The 19054-nt window shown below is 39.1% G+C and overlaps 1 protein-coding gene across 2 annotated transcripts in view; it reads right to left on the bottom strand.

Moving 5' to 3' along the window:
• Positions 1-7842: 7842 nt before the first annotated feature.
• Positions 7843-19054, bottom strand: part of PLOD2 (procollagen-lysine,2-oxoglutarate 5-dioxygenase 2) — a 77210-nt gene continuing 65998 nt past the window's right edge. For both annotated transcript variants that reach the window (XM_074963814.1, XM_074963815.1), the window contains 6 exons: positions 17534-17647; positions 17048-17113; positions 11476-11580; positions 11074-11220; positions 10571-10696; positions 7843-9864 (listed from right to left, as the gene is read on the bottom strand). In XM_074963814.1, the coding sequence (XP_074819915.1) occupies positions 9709-9864; positions 10571-10696; positions 11074-11220; positions 11476-11580; positions 17048-17113; positions 17534-17647 (714 nt within the window). In that variant the 3' untranslated portion in view covers positions 7843-9708. The remainder of the gene's footprint in view (positions 9865-10570; positions 10697-11073; positions 11221-11475; positions 11581-17047; positions 17114-17533; positions 17648-19054) is intronic.

Raw genomic sequence — 19054 nt, 5'->3', positions numbered from 1 at the left:
ATGGACAGTGCACAGCATTCAGATGGACTTTTTCTAAGCACTTGGGAACCACAACCCACTGAGCAGTTCATAGGATCTGGAGATTGATCCTACAGCAATAGAAGTTAATGGACAGTGGGAGAAGAATTAATTTCAGTGGGAGAAGCAGCAGACCCTTACTTACCAAATACTTGAATCTGCTCAAAACAGCTGTCCTAGTATGCGTCAATGTTTTTTTAAATTAGGTTAACTTGTTTACCATACAGTTGTATGTGTAGGTTAGTAATTAGACCTACAAGCAGTAAGTACATCAACTCAGTGAGAGCTTTTCTCTCATAGGAGAAAAGCTAAAAGACTATGGGATTTGGCCCCAAATTCATGAATGATAATATATATGCTCACCTAAAGAGTGAGATTTCCTGGAAGTTCACACTTCTAACCAAAAATGTAAAACACCTCAGGAGTGATGTTAGCAGCCTAGGAGTCCTGGCCATTCAATTTTTAAGATTATTTTTCTGGAAAGATAAACTTGGTCAAAACCAAACCAAACCAAACTAGGCATTCATGCTGCGGTTATTTGAGGACTCTGGTACTGCACCTCTTCTGGTTTTTAGTTGTTCAGTGTTCCATTTAGGCCAGTGCAATGTGTCAATGCTTTAATGGCACAGAGGTTACCTCTGCTCTGCAATAAAATTGCTGTATTCCAACCATGGTTTTTTAAAAAAATAGAATTTTGATTCCAAGTGTTTCAACAGTGCTAAATAATCAGATTGTCAAAAGTATTTCTACGTTTCTCTTCCTTTTAGACTGAAAACAATTAAAGGACACCACATTGCCAAAAGCAACTAAATGTATTTGCCAAGACAAAATTTCAAGAGCGTGTGTGTGTGTATCTGAATTTTGAAACATGATTTTAGATCTTTAGCCCTGTATTTAACATACAATATTAAAGAATGAGTTAGACCCAAGCCCCCATTAGCTGTACATAACCCAACTGGGGTTCAGAGAGCAAAGCCCCTTTTAAAATCTTTTCCTGAGATAGAGACAGTGCTGGTTGTTCCAGGAAGGTGAAATGCTGATTGTTTCAGGAAGGGAGGGGGTCGAGAGTGATGGGGCGGGTGAATGTGGGCCTGTAGCTCCAGAGAAGAGGGCTATAGTGAGCAGACCCATATGTAACAAAGCAGCTGAGACCGAAGTCCAGGAGGGACAGAGTGGCTGACCGGGGGACGCCCCAGAATGGGGACCAGTAGGAGCACCATACCAGGAAGGAATCACCTGAAAAGGACAAACTGGAGCTGAACCCAGTAGCACCATCCTCAGAACTGTGCAGGGCTGTGAGCACTGGGGCTTATGACTCCACATTGGGAATAAGGAGAATGGTTGTAGCTAGTTGAATGAGGAGGTTGTTGCTCTGTGTGGGTTTGCAGAGCGCGGCAAAAGGCGGCACCGGAAGGGCTTGTTGGGGAAAGTTCACTGGTGCCAAAGGCCAGGACTCACTCCCAGATTGGAACTCTGCCCAGGAGTCCTGAACTCTGAGGCTAGACGCAGTACTTGGCAGCTATCCATTTATACTGTGGTAGCACTGGGCCTTGTGTTGAATGTAACCCTGTTTGACCACTCCCTCTGTCTTCTCCCCGTCCTTTTTCTCCATTCATACCTCTGTAAATAAATATTTTCCTTTCCTGCATTTGTTGTACTGTTCCAGTATGTGTTTACTCTGGGAGGTTTGGATAGATGCCCCTGGGGTGGAAGGCAAGTTCCCTGCTTCATTCACCTTTTCTTGGTTGGAGCCACCCCCACAAAGTGGACTCCAACTTGGTCACAAGTGGACTTCAGTTACATGTATCTGTGTTACCAACTTTTCTCCCTTATTCTACATGGGGATGGAAGTTCCTTGGATTGCATAAAGATCATAGTCCTCCCTTTTAAAACTGAATAGGATCTTGTCCTACCATATGGATCACTTGGGAACTAAAAGATTTTGAGACCGTTATCCAGCTGGTCTACAGAAAAATTCCCAGTGCCTACCACTGCTTTTTAAAGATAGTTAAATCGTGCCATCTTATTCCACTGGTATGCTGACTTGGTTTAGTCTTAATTTTAAGAATTACCAAAAAAAAGGTTCCAGTACAGAACGGGGAAAATAAAGGTGGCCTTAAAATAAGGCGTTTATTAACAAGCAGAAAGCATGCATGAAGGGCACATAGCCAGGTGGCTACTGATCAGATGTGCAGAAAGCGGGAGGGGCGGGAAAAATCTTCATTGCAAACTGCAGAGCATCCATGAAGCCATTTTGATGAGCCATTTCTTGCCTCATTCAATGGCTGATATTGCATCTACAGGCTTGTATAGGGCTCCTTACAAGGTGGGTAGGATCAAAAAAGCAAAAGAATCTTCCAGTTCCACCCTGTCACCTCCAACCTCCTATACTGTAGCAAACAAAGCTTATGAGAAGCTGAACTCCGTTCCATGTTGGCGCACATGCTACCTGTGCAGCCTCCCAGTCCTTTTCTTTATCAACTGGAAATAGAGTCCTGTTGCCAAGAGGCTCTTCATGGCCACAGAGGAGGGAATTAGATTTTGCATTTAAAATAAATCTCATAATAAATAACAGATGCCTTGCATTTGTCTCTCTTGCTCCTCACTTTCTTGTCCAGTTACACGATACTTTGGATAAGAATAAGCCTGGAGTGGCACAATATAGTTATATCTGCCCTGGAAAGTTGACATCTGGTAAACAGATGACAGGTGAAAGGAATAGCAGTTTAAGCCAGTGGGACATGTGCAAACATGGAAGGGGAACGTAGGGATGGGCCATGATGTCTGTTATTTATTAATATTGTTCTAATTTATATTCTTGCTGTATATTGTAATACATTTAAGCAAAATAGCAGATACACACATTATTTTACATAAGCCTACATGAACACCTGTATTCATTCATCACACACTGATAATGCTTTTCTGTTCATTAAGGCTTTGCTAAGTGTACAGTCTGTGTAGGTGTATGGGCACTAAGTGTCTGTGTTTTTCTTATTGCAGTGGTGCTGTGTAAAGCTTTCTATCCTGCAGCAATGGCATGGTGTATTCTTTAAGAACAGCCGGTCTGTGTCAGACCAAAGGTCTATCTAGCCCAGTATCCTGGCTTCGGAGAGTGGCCAATGCCAGGTGCCCCAGAGGGAATGAACAGAACAGGTAATCATCAAGTGATTTATTCCCTGTCGCCCATTCCCAGCTTCTGGCAAACAGAGGCTAGAGACACCATCCCTGCCCATCCTGGCTAATAGCCATTGGTGGACCTATTGTCCAGGAACTTATCTAGTTCTTTTCAGCAAAGCAACAGTTTAAAGGAGGAAATAGTGATATTTTTATCCAGAATAGGATACCTCAGATTAAAATTAGTGGTGTCAGAGTCCTCAAGTTTCAGGAGACAGTTTGAAAAATAAGTTTGTTCTATATTTAATTTTTTTAGTTTATATATTTAAATTTTAGCTATAAGTGAATTCTCCAAATAGAACTTTAAAAGCCCTACGGAAGTGTCTCTCTAACTCAATGGGTCTTGAACATCTGGGGTAAATGTGGGATTTTATTAGACTAAGACCTTGGATGTCCACACCTGTGTTTCTTGCCTCGCATTCATTTGCGCATGCTCGGAACCACAAGGCTGCTCAGAAATAAATCCACAAGAATGACCCTGGGAACTGCTCAGCCTCTGTTGTGAATCACAGCATGAACAAACATGGGCTGTGCCACAGGCCTATCATTAATTTACGAGGATGAAATTTAGGACATCAGCCCCCAAGATCTTAGACTGCGATTTAGGTGACGCGCTATTTACTTAACTCCTTTGAAAAGCCAAAGCTAAGTAGTACTAGTGCACGTACCGCTAGTTGAGATGAACTGCTTTACACAATGATTCTTACCCAGCCTCTCTGCATGCCTGTTGCTGAAGGGCATCTGTCACCTAAAGGAACTAGAGTATCATTCCCTTACGCATGGGGGAGTAGTCTACTTGCACTTCCTCATTCTCACTCCTCTCTCACATGCACATCCTGTTCAGGGTCAGGGAACAAGCTGCTCCAAAGTCATTAGTATTTGACCAACTCCTACTCACAGCTGGATAAAGGTCTTCGAAATAGCAGGAATGCTGGTTTCAGGCCAAATAAACAGTTTCTGTATAAACTTGCTGTAGAGTGACATCATACTTTTATGCCCTACTCCAGAGACGGTAAATCATCTAAAAATAATCAGAGGAATTTCAAGACTGTGGATGCAGTGAAGAGAGCAGATATATAGGGAATAAGATTCATGTTTCGGACCATGTAAAGGCTTTCTTGTTTTTTGTTTTAAATAAACTGGTATCATAGCAGGCACCACATTGCTCTTGAGCATCAGTACTGGTGTTGTTAATGTAGGGCCAGAATGTCAGCCGGTAATTTCAATGGAGCTACATCAATTTACACCACCGGAGGATTTAGCCTACAGATTGCAACCACTGTGGATTGAAATCCTGGGCTGCAGCTGTCTTTGGGATGTTGCCATCTCCTACTAATACAGTGAACTACCTTCAGCTGAATATACTTTGTCTGCACTTTTTATGCCACACAAGTTACTTACATAAAACCATCCCTTGGAGTATCATTGTAAAAACACGGCCAACTTACAGCTCTTTGCAGAACAAAAAACATTTGAAGTCCCATCCAGAACAAATTGTCAACAAATATTATGAGATAAACAAGGCAACCTTCTCTTTCCCATCATGTTTACAGACCTTGGCATCATCTCAAGAGGCCTATCACTACCCCACATCATCTGCCACGAGTCTGAGGGAGAGGTAGCCATAGGAGCACAGTCCAGTGTCTGAAGTGAACTTTGAGGTTTCCTGAACACTGACACTCCTGTCCCCACTCCCAGATCTCTTTCATAAATAAGTACACATGCTCACAGCTCTTCCTGCTGCGTGTGTGCGCGTGCGCGCGTCGTAGGCAGTTAAATGCACATAGAGCAGTCTATGATCCTCTGCTCTTAAAGCTATATGTTAACTGTAATCAATTAGTCACTTCTCCCCTGAGAGGAAAGGAATCTTCCTGCTTCAGGACTCTTCCCTCCTCTGGCCATATCCTAGATTTGCCTTGCAACACGTAAGATTTTGATTAAAATTTAGTATTACACAGCATGACTTGCTGCATAAAATAAAATGAGTTTCCAGGAAGCCAGGATATAGTGCCATTGGACTGGATCTGCACTCTAACTCTCAACATTATGATACAGTGAAGATTCTGCAGTATGGAATCCCCCTCACTTTCAGTTTTGGCTGGAGCCCCAGCAAAGCTCTTTCCTGGCAGAGCTCCTCCAGGAAGAAAAAAACAACAAAACAAAACAAATAAAACCACCATACTTTGGGCTATAGTAGGAAGAGAGCCTGAAACATAAGGCCGTGTATGAGAGGCCTGAGCTAAAGTAGTGGTCAAAACTTGCTGCTATAAAGCAAGGTTAAGTTGTGAGCAAGAGGCAGGCCCTGCTCACAGAATCTGGCAAGAACAGGGCTGATATTGCAGAAACACATTCTTAAGAGGTACTATGCACAAAAACATACATGTAAACACATTCCAGGATGGTGCCAGAACACCCTGATACCAGAACATTCTTCAAAAGTAACAGAAACATACTGACCCATCCTAAAGATAAGGTCAGGATGACAGCATGATGGATAGAGATGTTTTGATCGAACCAACAGGTACAAGGTAATGGGTGGTGGTTAGCCACATCAAAGCAGTAATACATAACTTGTTTGTATCTGTGGATAAAGATGTATCTCAAAGGCAATGTCTTTGTCTGGCCTAGGGGATTCACTGAGCCGGTCCATTGTCACGGGCATACATGCGTTTGTGTACCTGTAACCATTGAGCCGGGGCATTAGCACCGTGCCTCATTGGCAATAAACCTGACCAAGTTCCTTCACTGAAAACCGAGTCTGTGGATTTACTGGGCGGTTCGCTCAAGGTCTACCGTGCCAGCTATCTATGTAGAGCTAGGATGGCACACATGGAGAACACACACACGCAGCTGAACATCTGACCGCATTGGCTTCTTAAGGCTAATGAATGGATCAGTCAAAAGAAGAGTTGCAGTCAAAGACAATGGGCCGGGGACCTGATGTAAAATGTCATACCTCCATTAAAGTCAGAGGAGCTACAATAATTTACACCACCTGAGTCTCAGACTCAAGATATTCTTTGCCCCAGTTAAGGACAACTGCTGACAGCCTGAAAATGATTATTTCAGAACTAGTGCAATGACTAATGTTGCTGTCTGGAGCTCAGCTACATCACCCAAAAAACCTTCAAGTCATTCAGCTGATAGTTTAACCACTCACAGGGCTCTGGAGAGGAGTGAATCCATTCATGCCATTTATAAGGCTAACAAGCAGCCTACTACTTTCATCCCAGAAAGACACAACCCAGTGGCTCCACCCCCTGCTTTCTCAGCCTCTGGATCCAGGCTGGAGCATATCAGAGATAAAGATAAAAGAATAAAATAAGTATGTTGCTGTGGCTGAAAAGAATTCATACAAAGTTTACTTGCACAGATGAAAATAAATTCCCATCTGAATGTGGTTTTGGAGGGGGTTTGGCAGAGTCCTCCCCAAACTTCTGCATCCTTTTCATTTCTTTGTCTCTATTTCTATAAGACCGACAAAAGGAAGGCTTTCATGTGGATACCCTGCTTTTGATTAACATATATTCCATCCATACACTAAAACCACCGGGGGGGGGGGGGGGGGGGGCTAAACATTCACACTTGAGATGAGGTCAGCGTTTCCACATTACTGAAAATCCATCATTTCTCTTTGTGTTTAACTATGCTCTTATTCCTGGCAGCAACAGAAGAAAATGAAGTGAGTGACAAGCCTATGCTACAATAGCTTGTGGCATGGTGGCTTTAATGAGGGCTACATATGTTTTGTAACCCCCCCCCCCCAAAAAAAAAAAAAAAGTCAACTGATATACTGAGTGTTATCCAGTACTTTGTCCACAAGTAGTGCTGGAGGGTCACAGCAGCTCCCACACCAATAAAGTGGATTAAAAATAGTCAGGCTTGTCATTTTGTTAAAAAATAATTAGAAATTGCCCTCTCTCCCATCACCCCTACCACTGAATCTAGAATTCATGTCCGGTTTATTAGTGAAGAACTAGGCTTGAACATAAGCAACACCAATCAGATAATCTGCAAATGTCTCATCTACTGCAGTTAAAGAGTCCACCTTTATGTCCTTGTACTCCTAGTGTCTTACGAATACTGCCAGAGGTTAGGCTGCATTTTCTCCATGTTACTTATCTTGTGTCTCAGCTCTGTAGTCTGGCATTAGGAGGGTCAGACATCTCTCTCAAGGCTTGCTTTACAGTATTACTCGTGAAAATTCAATTCAAATGAGCTAGTTTACTAACAGTACATTAAAGCTAACAAATCATATCTAAATTCATTGTTAAGACCAAACATTTGTGCATTTTAGATTTTAATGCCCATTGGAATTTGCCTATTCTTCCAATATTTGGTCAATGCAAAGAAGTGAATGAGTGCTCTGTCTCAACGTTGTAACATTCCTATCAGCCTGAAAGAGATTTAGTAACCTCTATGGTTGATTAATAAGGTAAGGACTCTAGTAATACGAGTCTGAGTGAGGTAAATGTGTCTAGCTTGTTGAAAGAGCTCACAGCTGAAAGAGTAAATGAATGAAAATCTAGAAGTTTAATAATCCAAGTCTTCAAAACAAATAAATCAAAACAGAGTAAATCAGTGAAAAACAAAATCTAGAATGTAGAAGCAAAAATTATGCAGAATGAGCTCCAAAAATCTCCCCCCGTGTCCTGTTTTCAAGTATCTCTTTATAAAGAAAGCTTTATTACACTGACCTATATTAAACTGACCCAGTCTGTTTTCCATGCCATCCTAACAGACCACAGGCAAACACTCAGAAAAAAGGTAATTAACAAAGGAAGCTTTCATGCCATAGAGTCCTGATGATTTTCTGAATTTTATCCTTTGCTTAAGTGCAACCTACACCCAGTCAAAGCAGCTCACTCAGGCAAAGGTATCTGCAAAATTGGAATTTACTGACATCAGGAAACTCAATGTGCTGGTGCATTTCTGAAATCTGTAAGCATCTGCTTGAAATGGAGAGAAGTTAGGAATATAAATACAGGAAACGACAACTCAGAGAAAACAAACTGGTCTTAAAACCACTCCGACCGACATACAGTACTGGTGGTGAATTCCCTTCAACACAGCATCAGTCAGGATAGTGGGGGAAAGGTTGCTGCTTAGATCACTACAATACCCTGCTTGCCAAAAAGGATTATTACAACAGGCAGCAGACACACACACTGCTGTTGAAGCTCTTAAAACTTTGCCCATCTTGATAATGACCGAGACACCAATTAATGACAGACATTATTCAAGAGCAACAAGTAGCTAGTGGTGACTACTCAGAATATTTAAAAAAAAACTTTTGCCAACATAAAGTTGATCATGCTCACCATGATACACAATAGTTCCTTTTAAAATTGTTAAATACACTACATTTTAAAGATAACAGTTTGGGATATATTGCCATCTTCACTAAGACAAACAAAAACTGTTACATTAATTTAAAATTACCTTTTATTTTTCACAAGTTTTTAAACACATTGTGCACTCCGGCACCTTAGGTTCCTTGGTTTAGAGTTTGCTTCAAGTTTCTTTAAATTACAAACAGTAGATACAGTAGGAATATTTAAAACTGATTCCTTTAAAATAAATGGTAAGTCAAACCTCTTAGGTTTAAAAGAAAGACTTCACCAATTTCATTTTCCTGATACAAAATTCAAGTAATTTTAAACAGAAAATTGTGTTTACAAAACATCCTGATATTAAAATTTAGCAGTGTTCTGAAAATAGAATTTAAATTTCCAGTATCAACCTGGTGCAACTATACATTACAAAAATAGCTCATTTTAATTGAAGAACACTTGGTAAAGAGAAGTAACCTTAATGGGACAAGTTCTTCTTTAAAACACATACTTGCAGTTCTTGATAAAGCTATTTAAAAAAAAAATAATGTATTCAATCTATTCCTCAAACTTTGTAATGCATATTTTCTTTAGGAGGATATAGATGTTGATATTTAATATAAACTAAGTATTTTAAAAAGTTTTACTGGGGTGTTGCCAAAGTGCACATCAGCACACAAAATATGCTTTTGCTTAAAGCCAAAATTTGTGTGCAATTCTGCTAGGCTATGGGATTCACTTGATGCTAATTCTATATGTGGTTCTTCTACTGGTAGTTATAAAATATGCACAACACACAACTTCATCTGCATCATTTTACTGAATGAAAACCACAAGAAAAGATTTGGAGATAATTTTGTATCTGGGAATTTTTCATAACAGAAAAAAAAATATTCATTTTAAAATGCATTTCTGTTTTCCCTCCCCGCCCCACCTTTCAAGACAGCAGCGTACAAAAATAAACAGGGCATTTTTACTTTGTGACGTAAGGCTCAGAGCAGACATTTGGAAGCGTCCATTTTTTAAAGTTGTTTTTTCAATCTTTTAGCTCAAAGTAAATCTGCTGTCTAGAGGAAGTAATTTAAAGTTTTTTATCACCATCTTCTGGGAGGAAAACTATAAATAAGAGTTTATGTCATAAAGAACCAACCACTGGTTTTGAAGAGGCAGGAAAATAAAGTTAGGGATCAATAAATGATACTGCAATGTATCTTGTTCCATTTAAAATGGGAAGTCCTTCGTGTAAATGAGTAAGTCTTCCTGGATGCATGAAGCTCCATCCTTTCCTGGGTGACTCAATGGAACAGTTGTATCTAATAAATTTACATCCACCTCCCTGTTACAAAAAATCAGAAGACAGATTTCTTAGTTTGGGTTATAATTGCATTTTTCCTTTTGTCCAACAATCAGAATGTTTTATTGTTATTAACAGATACTTAACATCAGAAGTTCTCTATCCATACTAGTAAGGCATACTTCTTAAGGAAGGTTTCCTTTGCAGCAATACATGTGGCAACACCACCTGGTAATAGGGATTTCAGTCCCTCTTATTTTGGTAACCACTGCAGAGCAGCTCCTTTGAACAGTCTTAGTGGTATATTTGTTCCCAACCAATCAGCCATTCAGTAACATTACTGTAGATGACAGATTAGTTAATCACTCTTTCTAGGCCTTGCCTCAGGACAGCTTCTCTCTTTAGGACAGCACGTTAGCCCATGATCAAGTGTTTTCCTTTATCAGGGGTCTAGAGCCAAAGCATCATTCCTCAAGATAGCAGTTTTGAAAATAATCTAAATAATTTAAGTATAGGAATGGAAAAATACACTGCATGCCTTGATGGTCAAAATGGAACAAGTTGTTCTACCTGTGGATGAGTTAATATGATCCAGAGCCAGATTCTACCACCAGCAACACATTGCTACATGTGCTGCATGTCTTCTCCTCTTACACAGGGTCCTAACCACGTCTATTTGGACCCAAGCATGGAAATGATTTAGATAAATTGAAGAGCAGCAATATTTAGTGAAATGACTATTGCTTACCTGAAAATCTTCTCCTCCTTTGTTGAGAGCAATGTTGATGGTAAACGTAGAAGAGTCATGATGAGGTCTGAGGGAACGCTGTCTGTCCGTAGTGTATTTTACAACAAAATTCAGCATGGCATATCCCTGAAATAAATGTGTAGCAATCAAAAGGATTTCTCATCAGTGTGTGAATTTCGAAATCAAATACGTGCTTATTCGTGGGAGCTGAATTTTAAAAGCTACTCACTGGCAAATGTTTGTGCTTCAAGTCCGAAACAGTTACAACATTGGATTTATCTTACCCATCACGACAAAGCAACAGAGCTCAAGTCTGGAATATTTTCAATCAACACACGAAGTAACAAATTTTTTTAAATATATAATAAATAAAACTGAGAAAGGTGTAGCCTCCTCTAAAATATTTCATGAGCAAGAAGATTCTGGGATTAATCTCATAAATCATTCCGTACAAATTAACCACTCAACTCAACTATTCACCAATAATAATTTTAAAAGTTTACCTTTGTATAATAGCCAGCAAAGACTTTTAGTGTTACTGGTGCAATGAACTCTCTAATGAAATGTAGCCATTCACCATCCAGCCCGATTTGCTTCATGTGAATATCATCAGTTGGGACATTTTCATAACCTCCAGATATACGACTATCCTAAAAACCAGAAAGGGCCTCAAAAATGTGGGTTTTTTCAGTACTTATATAATACAGGTTTTAATTTATTTGAAAACTGCAGGCATACAGAATAAAACAAAGGCAATAAAAGTATCATGTTTAACTAAGTTTTCAGTAGTTGCAGACTACACCACCCAGTGCACTTTCTAATGAAGCATTTATTTAAAACATTAAAGTACATGAAGACCTGCTAGAAAACAAGTACTAGTTTTGTTTACAAGAGGTGACACTTACACGATGTTTTCCTCCAGACCACTGTCCATAATGTTCCATTTCCTCTACCAGTTCATCACAGGCAGTCTCCGAAAATATGGGAAACCAATACACATCTGGGCATGGCTATAAAAAAAACCCACAGCATTGTTTTAGAAGTCATATTTATTACTGCAGTAATTTTTAAACAGTTTTAAAAAAAGAGCTAGGTAGATCAATAAAATAGTGCCACTATTTCCACTAAGTCAGAATTCAGATATATTAATGAAGAAATTCCTGATTTGTAGCTGCATTTTCACTGAAGGTGGCAAAAACTAACAACCAGTGAAATACATTGTGTCTTCATTTCACTCTGAAGGGTTATTTATTGTGTTTAGCTTGTGTTCCTGCTGGGAAAAAATGAGTTACAATTACTTTCAGCTCACCTTCATTCATAAAGCATTTTTAGAAATACAGGAGAAAAAAAATTGATCTATAAGATCTAGGATTATTGTCATCTAAAACGTGCAGATCTTTGAAGAAATTATCTTTGGAAGGCAAAACCTGCATAGAATCGTAGGACTGGAAGGGACCTCAAGAGGTCTTCTAGTCCAATCTCCTGCACTCAAGGCGGCTCCGGGAGGCCCCTGACCATCCCTGACAGGCGTTTGTCTAACCTGCCCTTAAAAATCTCTAATGATGGAGATTCCACAACCTACCTAGGCAATTTATTCCATTGCTTAACTATCCTGACAGGAAGTTTTTCCCTAAAGTTCAACCTAAATTGTCCTTGTTGCAATTTAAGCCCATTGCTTCTTGTCCTATCCTCAGAGGTTAAGGAGAACAATTTTTCTCCCTCCTCCTTATAACAACCTTTTATGTACTTGAAAACTGTTATGTCCCCCTCTGAGTCTTCTCTTCTCCAGACTAAACAAACCCATTTTTTTTCCAATCTTCCCTCACAGAGCATGTTTTCTAGACCTTTTAATCATTTTTGTTGCACTTCTCTGGACTTTCTCCAGTTTGTCCACATCTTTCCTGAAACGTGGCTCCCAGAACTCGACACAATAATCCAGTTCAGGCCTAATCAGCACAGCGTAGAGCAGAAAAATGACTGTGTGTGTCTTGCCTACAACACTCCTGAGGATACATCCCACAATGATGTTTGCTTTTTTTGGGGGGGGGGGGGGGGCACAACAGTGTTACACTGTTGACTCACATTTAGCCTGTGATCTACTATGACCCCCTAGATCCTTTTCCACAGTACTCCTTTCTAGGCAGTCATTTCCTGTTTTATGTGTATGCAATTGATTGTTCCTTCCTAAGTGGAGCTACTTTGTATTTGTCCTTATTGAATTTCCTCCTACTTACTTCAGACCATTTCTCCAATTTGTCCAGATGATTTTGAATTTTAAACCTGTCCTCCAAAGCACTTGCAACCCCTCCCAGCTTGGTATCATCTGCAAATTTTATAAGTGTACTCTCTATGCCATTATCTAAATCATTGATAAAGATATTGAACTGAACAAGACCAAGAACTGATCTCTGCAGGACCCCACTTGACATGCCTTTCCAGCTTGACTGTGCACCACTGATAATTACTCTCTGAGAACGATTTTCCAAGCAGTTATGCACCCACCTTATAGTAGCTCCATCTGGGTTGTATTTGCCTAGTTTGTTTAGGAGAAGATCATGCAAGACGGTATCATAAGCCTTTCTAAAGTCAAAATATACCACATTACTGCTTCCCTCTATTCAGAAGGCTTTTTACCCTGTCAAAGAAAGCTATTATGTTAGTTTGACATGATTTGTTCTTGACAAATCCATGCTGACTGTAATTTACCAGCTTATTATATTCTGGATGTGCGCAAATTGATTGCTTAATTATTTGCTCCATTATCTTCCCAGACACTGAAGTTAAGCTGACTGGTCTGTAATTCCCCGGGTTGTCCTTATTTCCCTTTTATAGATGGGCACTATATTTGCCCCTTTTCCAGTCCTTTGGAATCTCTCCCATCTTCCATGACTTTTCGAAGATAATTGTTAATGGCTCAGATATCTTCTCAATGATCTCAAGTATTCTAGGATGTATTTCATCAGGCCCTGGTGACTTGAAGCCATCAAAGATCTGCACGTTTTAGATGACAATAATCCTAGATCTTATAGATCAATTTTTTTTCTCCTGTATTTCTAAAAATGCTTTATGAATGAAGGTGAGCTGAAAGTAATTGTATTTCAGCAATTACTTTCAGATCCTACCACATTTTCACTGGCATTCACTATGTTAGATGTCCAATCGCTACTAAACAGTTTTGTGAAAACTGAAACAAAAAAAAAGTCATTTAGTCCATCTGCCATTTCCACATTGAGTAACAGGCCTACCCTGTCCTTGGTCTTCCTCTGCTTCTAATGTATTTGTAGAATGCTTTCTGGTGACTCTTTAGGTCTCTAGCGAGTTTAGTCTCATTTTGTGCCTAGGGCTTTCTAATTTTGTCCCCACATACTTGTGTTATTTGTTTATATTCATCCTTTGTAATATGACCTAGTTTCCACTTTTTTGTAGGACTCTTTTTTGTTTCAGATTATTGAAGATCTTATGGCTAAGTCAGAGTGGTCTCTTGCCATACTTCCTATCTTTCCTACACAGTGGGATAGTTTGCTCTTGTGCCCTTAATAATATCGCTTTGAAAAACTGCCAGCTCTTGAACTATTTTTCCTTTAGACTTGCTTCCTATGGGATCTTACCTACCAGCTCCCTGAGTTTGCTAAAGTCTGCCTTCTTGCAATCCATTATTTTTATTGTGGTGTGTTCCCTCCTACCATTCCTTAGAATCATGAACTCTATCATTTCATGATCACTTTCATCCAAGATGCCTTCCACTTTCAAATTCTTAACGAGTTCCTCTCTATTTGTCAAAATCAAATCTAGAACAGCCTCTCCCCTAGTGGCTTTCTCCACCTTCTAGAATAAGAAATTGTCTCCAATACATTCCAAGAACTTGTTGGATAATCCATGCCCTGCTGTGTTATTTCTCCAAGAGACATTTGGGTAGTTGAAGTCCCCCCCATCGCCACTAAGTCCTGTGCTTTGGATGATTTTGTTAGTTGTTTATAAAAAGCCTCATCCACCTCTTCTTCCTAGTTAGGCGGTCTGAAGTAGACCCCTACCATGTGTGAATCAGGGATATTTTAAGGGGTCTCTCCTCTGATGCCAAGTACCCACCCTAATATATGGTATCCGCAATGAGCATTGCTTTGGGAGTTCCTATTATCTAGACCAACTAAAGGTTTGTAGGATAGGGAATTTTAGTTACTTTAGTTCGATTTCTCTTAGGTATTCGTGGTAAAACTTCTCCCTTCCACCGCTGCCCTTTAGAGGGCTCAGAGACAGTTACGCACTAATGTGAAGAAGACATGAGAGGAAGATTATTTTGCCCTGGTCTCTCAGCACATCATTATTGACCTTGGACAGCTACCCACTACACATTCTCCTTTTTACAATTTTGTCCATCATACTTTTTTGGGGTGATTACTCAGGGCTGGATTCTGCCCACTCTCACTCACACTAAGCAGTACCTTGCTCCTGAAGTACTCCAGTTGATTACAGTGGAACTACTCACAGAGTAAGGCAATACTCAGCATATATAAGGATGACCGAATCAGGAGCAGTGAGAAGTTTTACAGACAGGGAAGATCCTTGCAGTGGAGTGCTCTGGCAAAACAAATGCTCTTTTAGGACACAGGCCTCAAAATGTGTGGATTTTTCTTAGTTCCACCTGCTGGGATGTTAACCAGTGTCCAGTTTCATTTAGTAGGGACTAGGACAAAGCAATTTATCAGGGATAAATTTTAACCCAAAAGTTAACCCTAAACTCACCTACTCCCAGTCCCATGTTCAATGATAAAGTCCTGCATTGTATGCTCGCACTCCCTCCACTTAACACTGTTGGGTAGAGAGCACTAAATCTCTCTCTCTCTCTCACACACACGTACGTATTTATCCGGCTCCACTTCTTCAAGTTTATAAATATATATTCCTATTCTACAAAACAACAACAGTTGTCTTCAATTCCCAACCGCTCTTGCTGGTGTTCTGAATGTCAAGCCACTGTCAGCATAGCTTGAAGACAAATGAGAAGATATGGTGGAAGTTTGCATGCTTGAATTGCCACGTCAATCAATCCCATCTTCCTTAGTTTGTTTTATTTGGACTCCCCAGCTCATCAGCATGGATTTTATGACTGCCTGATAAATTACATTTTAGTTAGGTCTAGTCTGAAGTCTGCCAACTTGACAGTATGTATTCAAGTTTGGTTTGGCATAAATGTCCATATTCTTTTTCCCATCATTCTGGACCACTCTTTTTTCCCCCCCCTCATAAGCATCCCTAGCTCTTTACAGTTTGCAAGTGTATACTGAGGGTGGACTTGTCAAATGCACTCAGCACTAACTCCCACTGACTTCAATTAGTCTAGAGCTAGGCCAGTGCTGAGCCCTTTTGAAAAGCCCGCCCTAGCTACCCATGCACTCATAAAAACCCTCTAACACATCGTCATTAAACAGAAACTCCATGTGCCAAACATCTACAATGCTGAAAATCAACCCAAACATTGCCCATTATCAACTTTGATGGTAAAATCCTGGCCTCACTGAAATTAATGGGAGTTTTTCTATTGACATCAATAGGGCCAGGGTTTCATCTCCAGCACCAACCTAGTGATTAGTGTCAACTTCTCAGGGACTGAAAGACTGAAAGTCTACATTATAATCAGTTCTGCCATCATCCATGCTACTTGGACATTTTCACTGTTGTCTGGTAAAGTGATCTTTATTTTAAAATAATTTGTATAAGGTCACTACAAGTGCATGTGAAACAACTTGGCATTGTGAAACAGCCAAGGAATCGACAGGGTTTCTGTTTTGTTTTTTTAAGCAGACTAAATACAAGGATCAAACAATTCTGAGGTGCAAATGCTAAGCATTTGGCACTAAAATCACTGCACAGTGGGATCTACTTGTTACAAAGAAGGGAATAAAGAATACATTTTCCAATTGAAACAACTGGGGGAATTTAAATAAAGGGGTGGAACAGAAAGTGAAATTTCACCAGAACGTTGGGATTGACACTCTTCCTCTTGCAGAAAGTTCCATGGGGATCTCTTTTGATCTCAAGTACTCTTCACATCAGTTGTAAGTCTCACTCAGAAAAGAGTCCTTCCAACAGCACTTAGCATCACGTGGGGTACTGACTCAGTAGCCACTCAGAGGAAGGAGTGCCTCCTACCTAATAAATTCTGGCCACCACTTGCTGCACCTCAGTTTTCCTTGGACACCTCCCATCCAACTACTGAAAAGGATGAACCGTGTGAAGCTTAGCAGTAGAGAAAGTTCCACAATGCAAAATTCAGTTCTGTGGCCATTCCTCAAAATCTCTAATTTTGTGAGGTGCTAACTTCCATTTTGTATTAGGTGCATATACACGCTGAGATCTAACAAGATCACAGCTCAATGTGATACGACAGTCGAAGCATTTATTCTATGCCAGTTCATTGAACCAAAACTTAGATAATTTTTTGTTTTTTGTCTCTCTCATTTTAATAGTATTAATACTAACCTGTTCCACTAGATTTTCAGTGAAGATCTTTGAGTAGTTGGGATTTATATAGGTTTCCTTCCAGTCCTGAAAAGAATTATTTGAACAGATTAAACAGCTCACTTATTTCATTTTTTTAAAATGTACAACAAAAAATATAGAAATTAAAAATGAATTTTACTACTCTGCAAATTCCTTTGATTTCTTCCATTCAAATCATTAGAAACAATTAGAGATGTTATTCTATCTGTAAATTAACTCTTGATTCTATTATCTCAGGAAACATTTTGGGATATATGGGTCCATTTTTGACTCAGGCATGCATTTCTTTTTCCAGATTATGAGTCATATTTTATATGATATGCAGATACTGAATTTATTATGATATGCGCGCCTCTTAGTAATATTTGTCAATATATAGTAACCACAAAAAGTTATAATTTTCCATATGGTCATATAATGATTTTTAAAACCTATTAACAGTTTTATGCATAATGTGATATATACCACAGGATTTTCAAAAATCTGCCAGAGATCATTGTTGTAGTGGGAGGTATTGTAGTTGGCAGTTGAAATAAGTCTCCCAAATTCATGTCTGTTGGTAATGTACATAAAGACACCCTGTATCAAACAAAGAAGAAAAATGATGTTAGCAACACTGTAACAATAAGAATGATATTCGGCTTTTAAAATTTTATATATATATATATATATCCCCAAAACACAGACATGTAGCTAAAATATGGTATATATAATTTATATTTTACCTGTATATTTATGTCTCTCTCATACACATGTTTTAACTACCTCTGGGTTTGTTTTTTAAGGAAATCTTTAAACTTTCACATGACTATTTCTGATCACAGCCTGTATTACTGATTCCTGAACATGTGTTTTTACTATGATCCACATTAAAAAAGACACATTTGGTATCATTTGTTTTCTAATCACGTTAAGGCAACAAAATGTTTTGTAATAGTGCAAATATGCAATTGGAAAAGAAAAACAATTTAATAGCTTTTGTTTTTTTCTTCAGTAAGCCTAGAAAGACCATATATTAAAATGTTCAACCCTCCTGAAATACCGGTTTTCAAACAGAACTCTCACACAAATTAAACTGAAAACAAAGTCTGGGGCTGGGGATTTTATCTGAAAAAAGCGAACTATTAGAAAAAAGGTTTAAGTACTGTCAGAACACCAAACACGTAAGTTCTGCGCTGCTTCAGAACATTTATTATTAAGTAATCCTTTTGGTGAATTGTCCTGAAATAAAAATATCTGAAAATACAATGCATGTTAGAATTACGATGAGGAATAAAGAATATCTCAGTGATATAAAGACCAACAATTAAATGTGCTGCTACACTGGTTCATAAATAAAAGCTAGGATATCAACAGGGCTCCCTTGATTAGAATTAGTAGCAGAAAATATTTTTGTTTAAAAGAAATTGGGGTTTCTTTTAGTTTAACTGTTTTTCAGACCCAACCCCATTTTAGAAAGTTTTCTCCATTTTAGATTTGCACAACACAGAGCCATTCTCACTTGTTTGCTTGTATCTGGACCTCAGTTTTAGGTCTGAAAAAGTGTTAAATTGCTAGCATGATAAAACGTGTTAAACATGTGCTCAGTTCTTGGCTCTTATCAACACATTAAATAGCTACAGCAGGGAAAATAAGGAGGGTCTGGCAAAAGTGGCTACCCAATGCTTATCACAAAAAGCTTTCCTATACAGTATACCCTGGGTCTGATTCACCACGTTGTTGCTCCAGTTTTATTCAGTGTAACTCTGATTTCAATAGAGTTACATCATAATAAATATGGAGAAACAAAAATGTCAATCAAGCCCTTTGAGAAGGTAAACTTAAGTTTATTCTGGCTTTAGAACGATTTTGTATTCTTGAAATGAGGAAATACTGCTAGTATCGCTAGGACCAGAAGCAACTTTTTAAGTGTGTCCACCACTCATGTGGTTGTAACACACCATTAGTGCTTGCTTCCTTTTCCCGAAACATGACATTGAAGTAATG

The sequence above is a fragment of the Natator depressus genome, chromosome 9 (genome assembly GCF_965152275.1).
Source record: "Natator depressus isolate rNatDep1 chromosome 9, rNatDep2.hap1, whole genome shotgun sequence".
Classification (NCBI taxonomy): domain Eukaryota; kingdom Metazoa; phylum Chordata; order Testudines; family Cheloniidae; genus Natator; species Natator depressus.
This window is presented reverse-complemented; position numbering and strand designations above follow the sequence as displayed.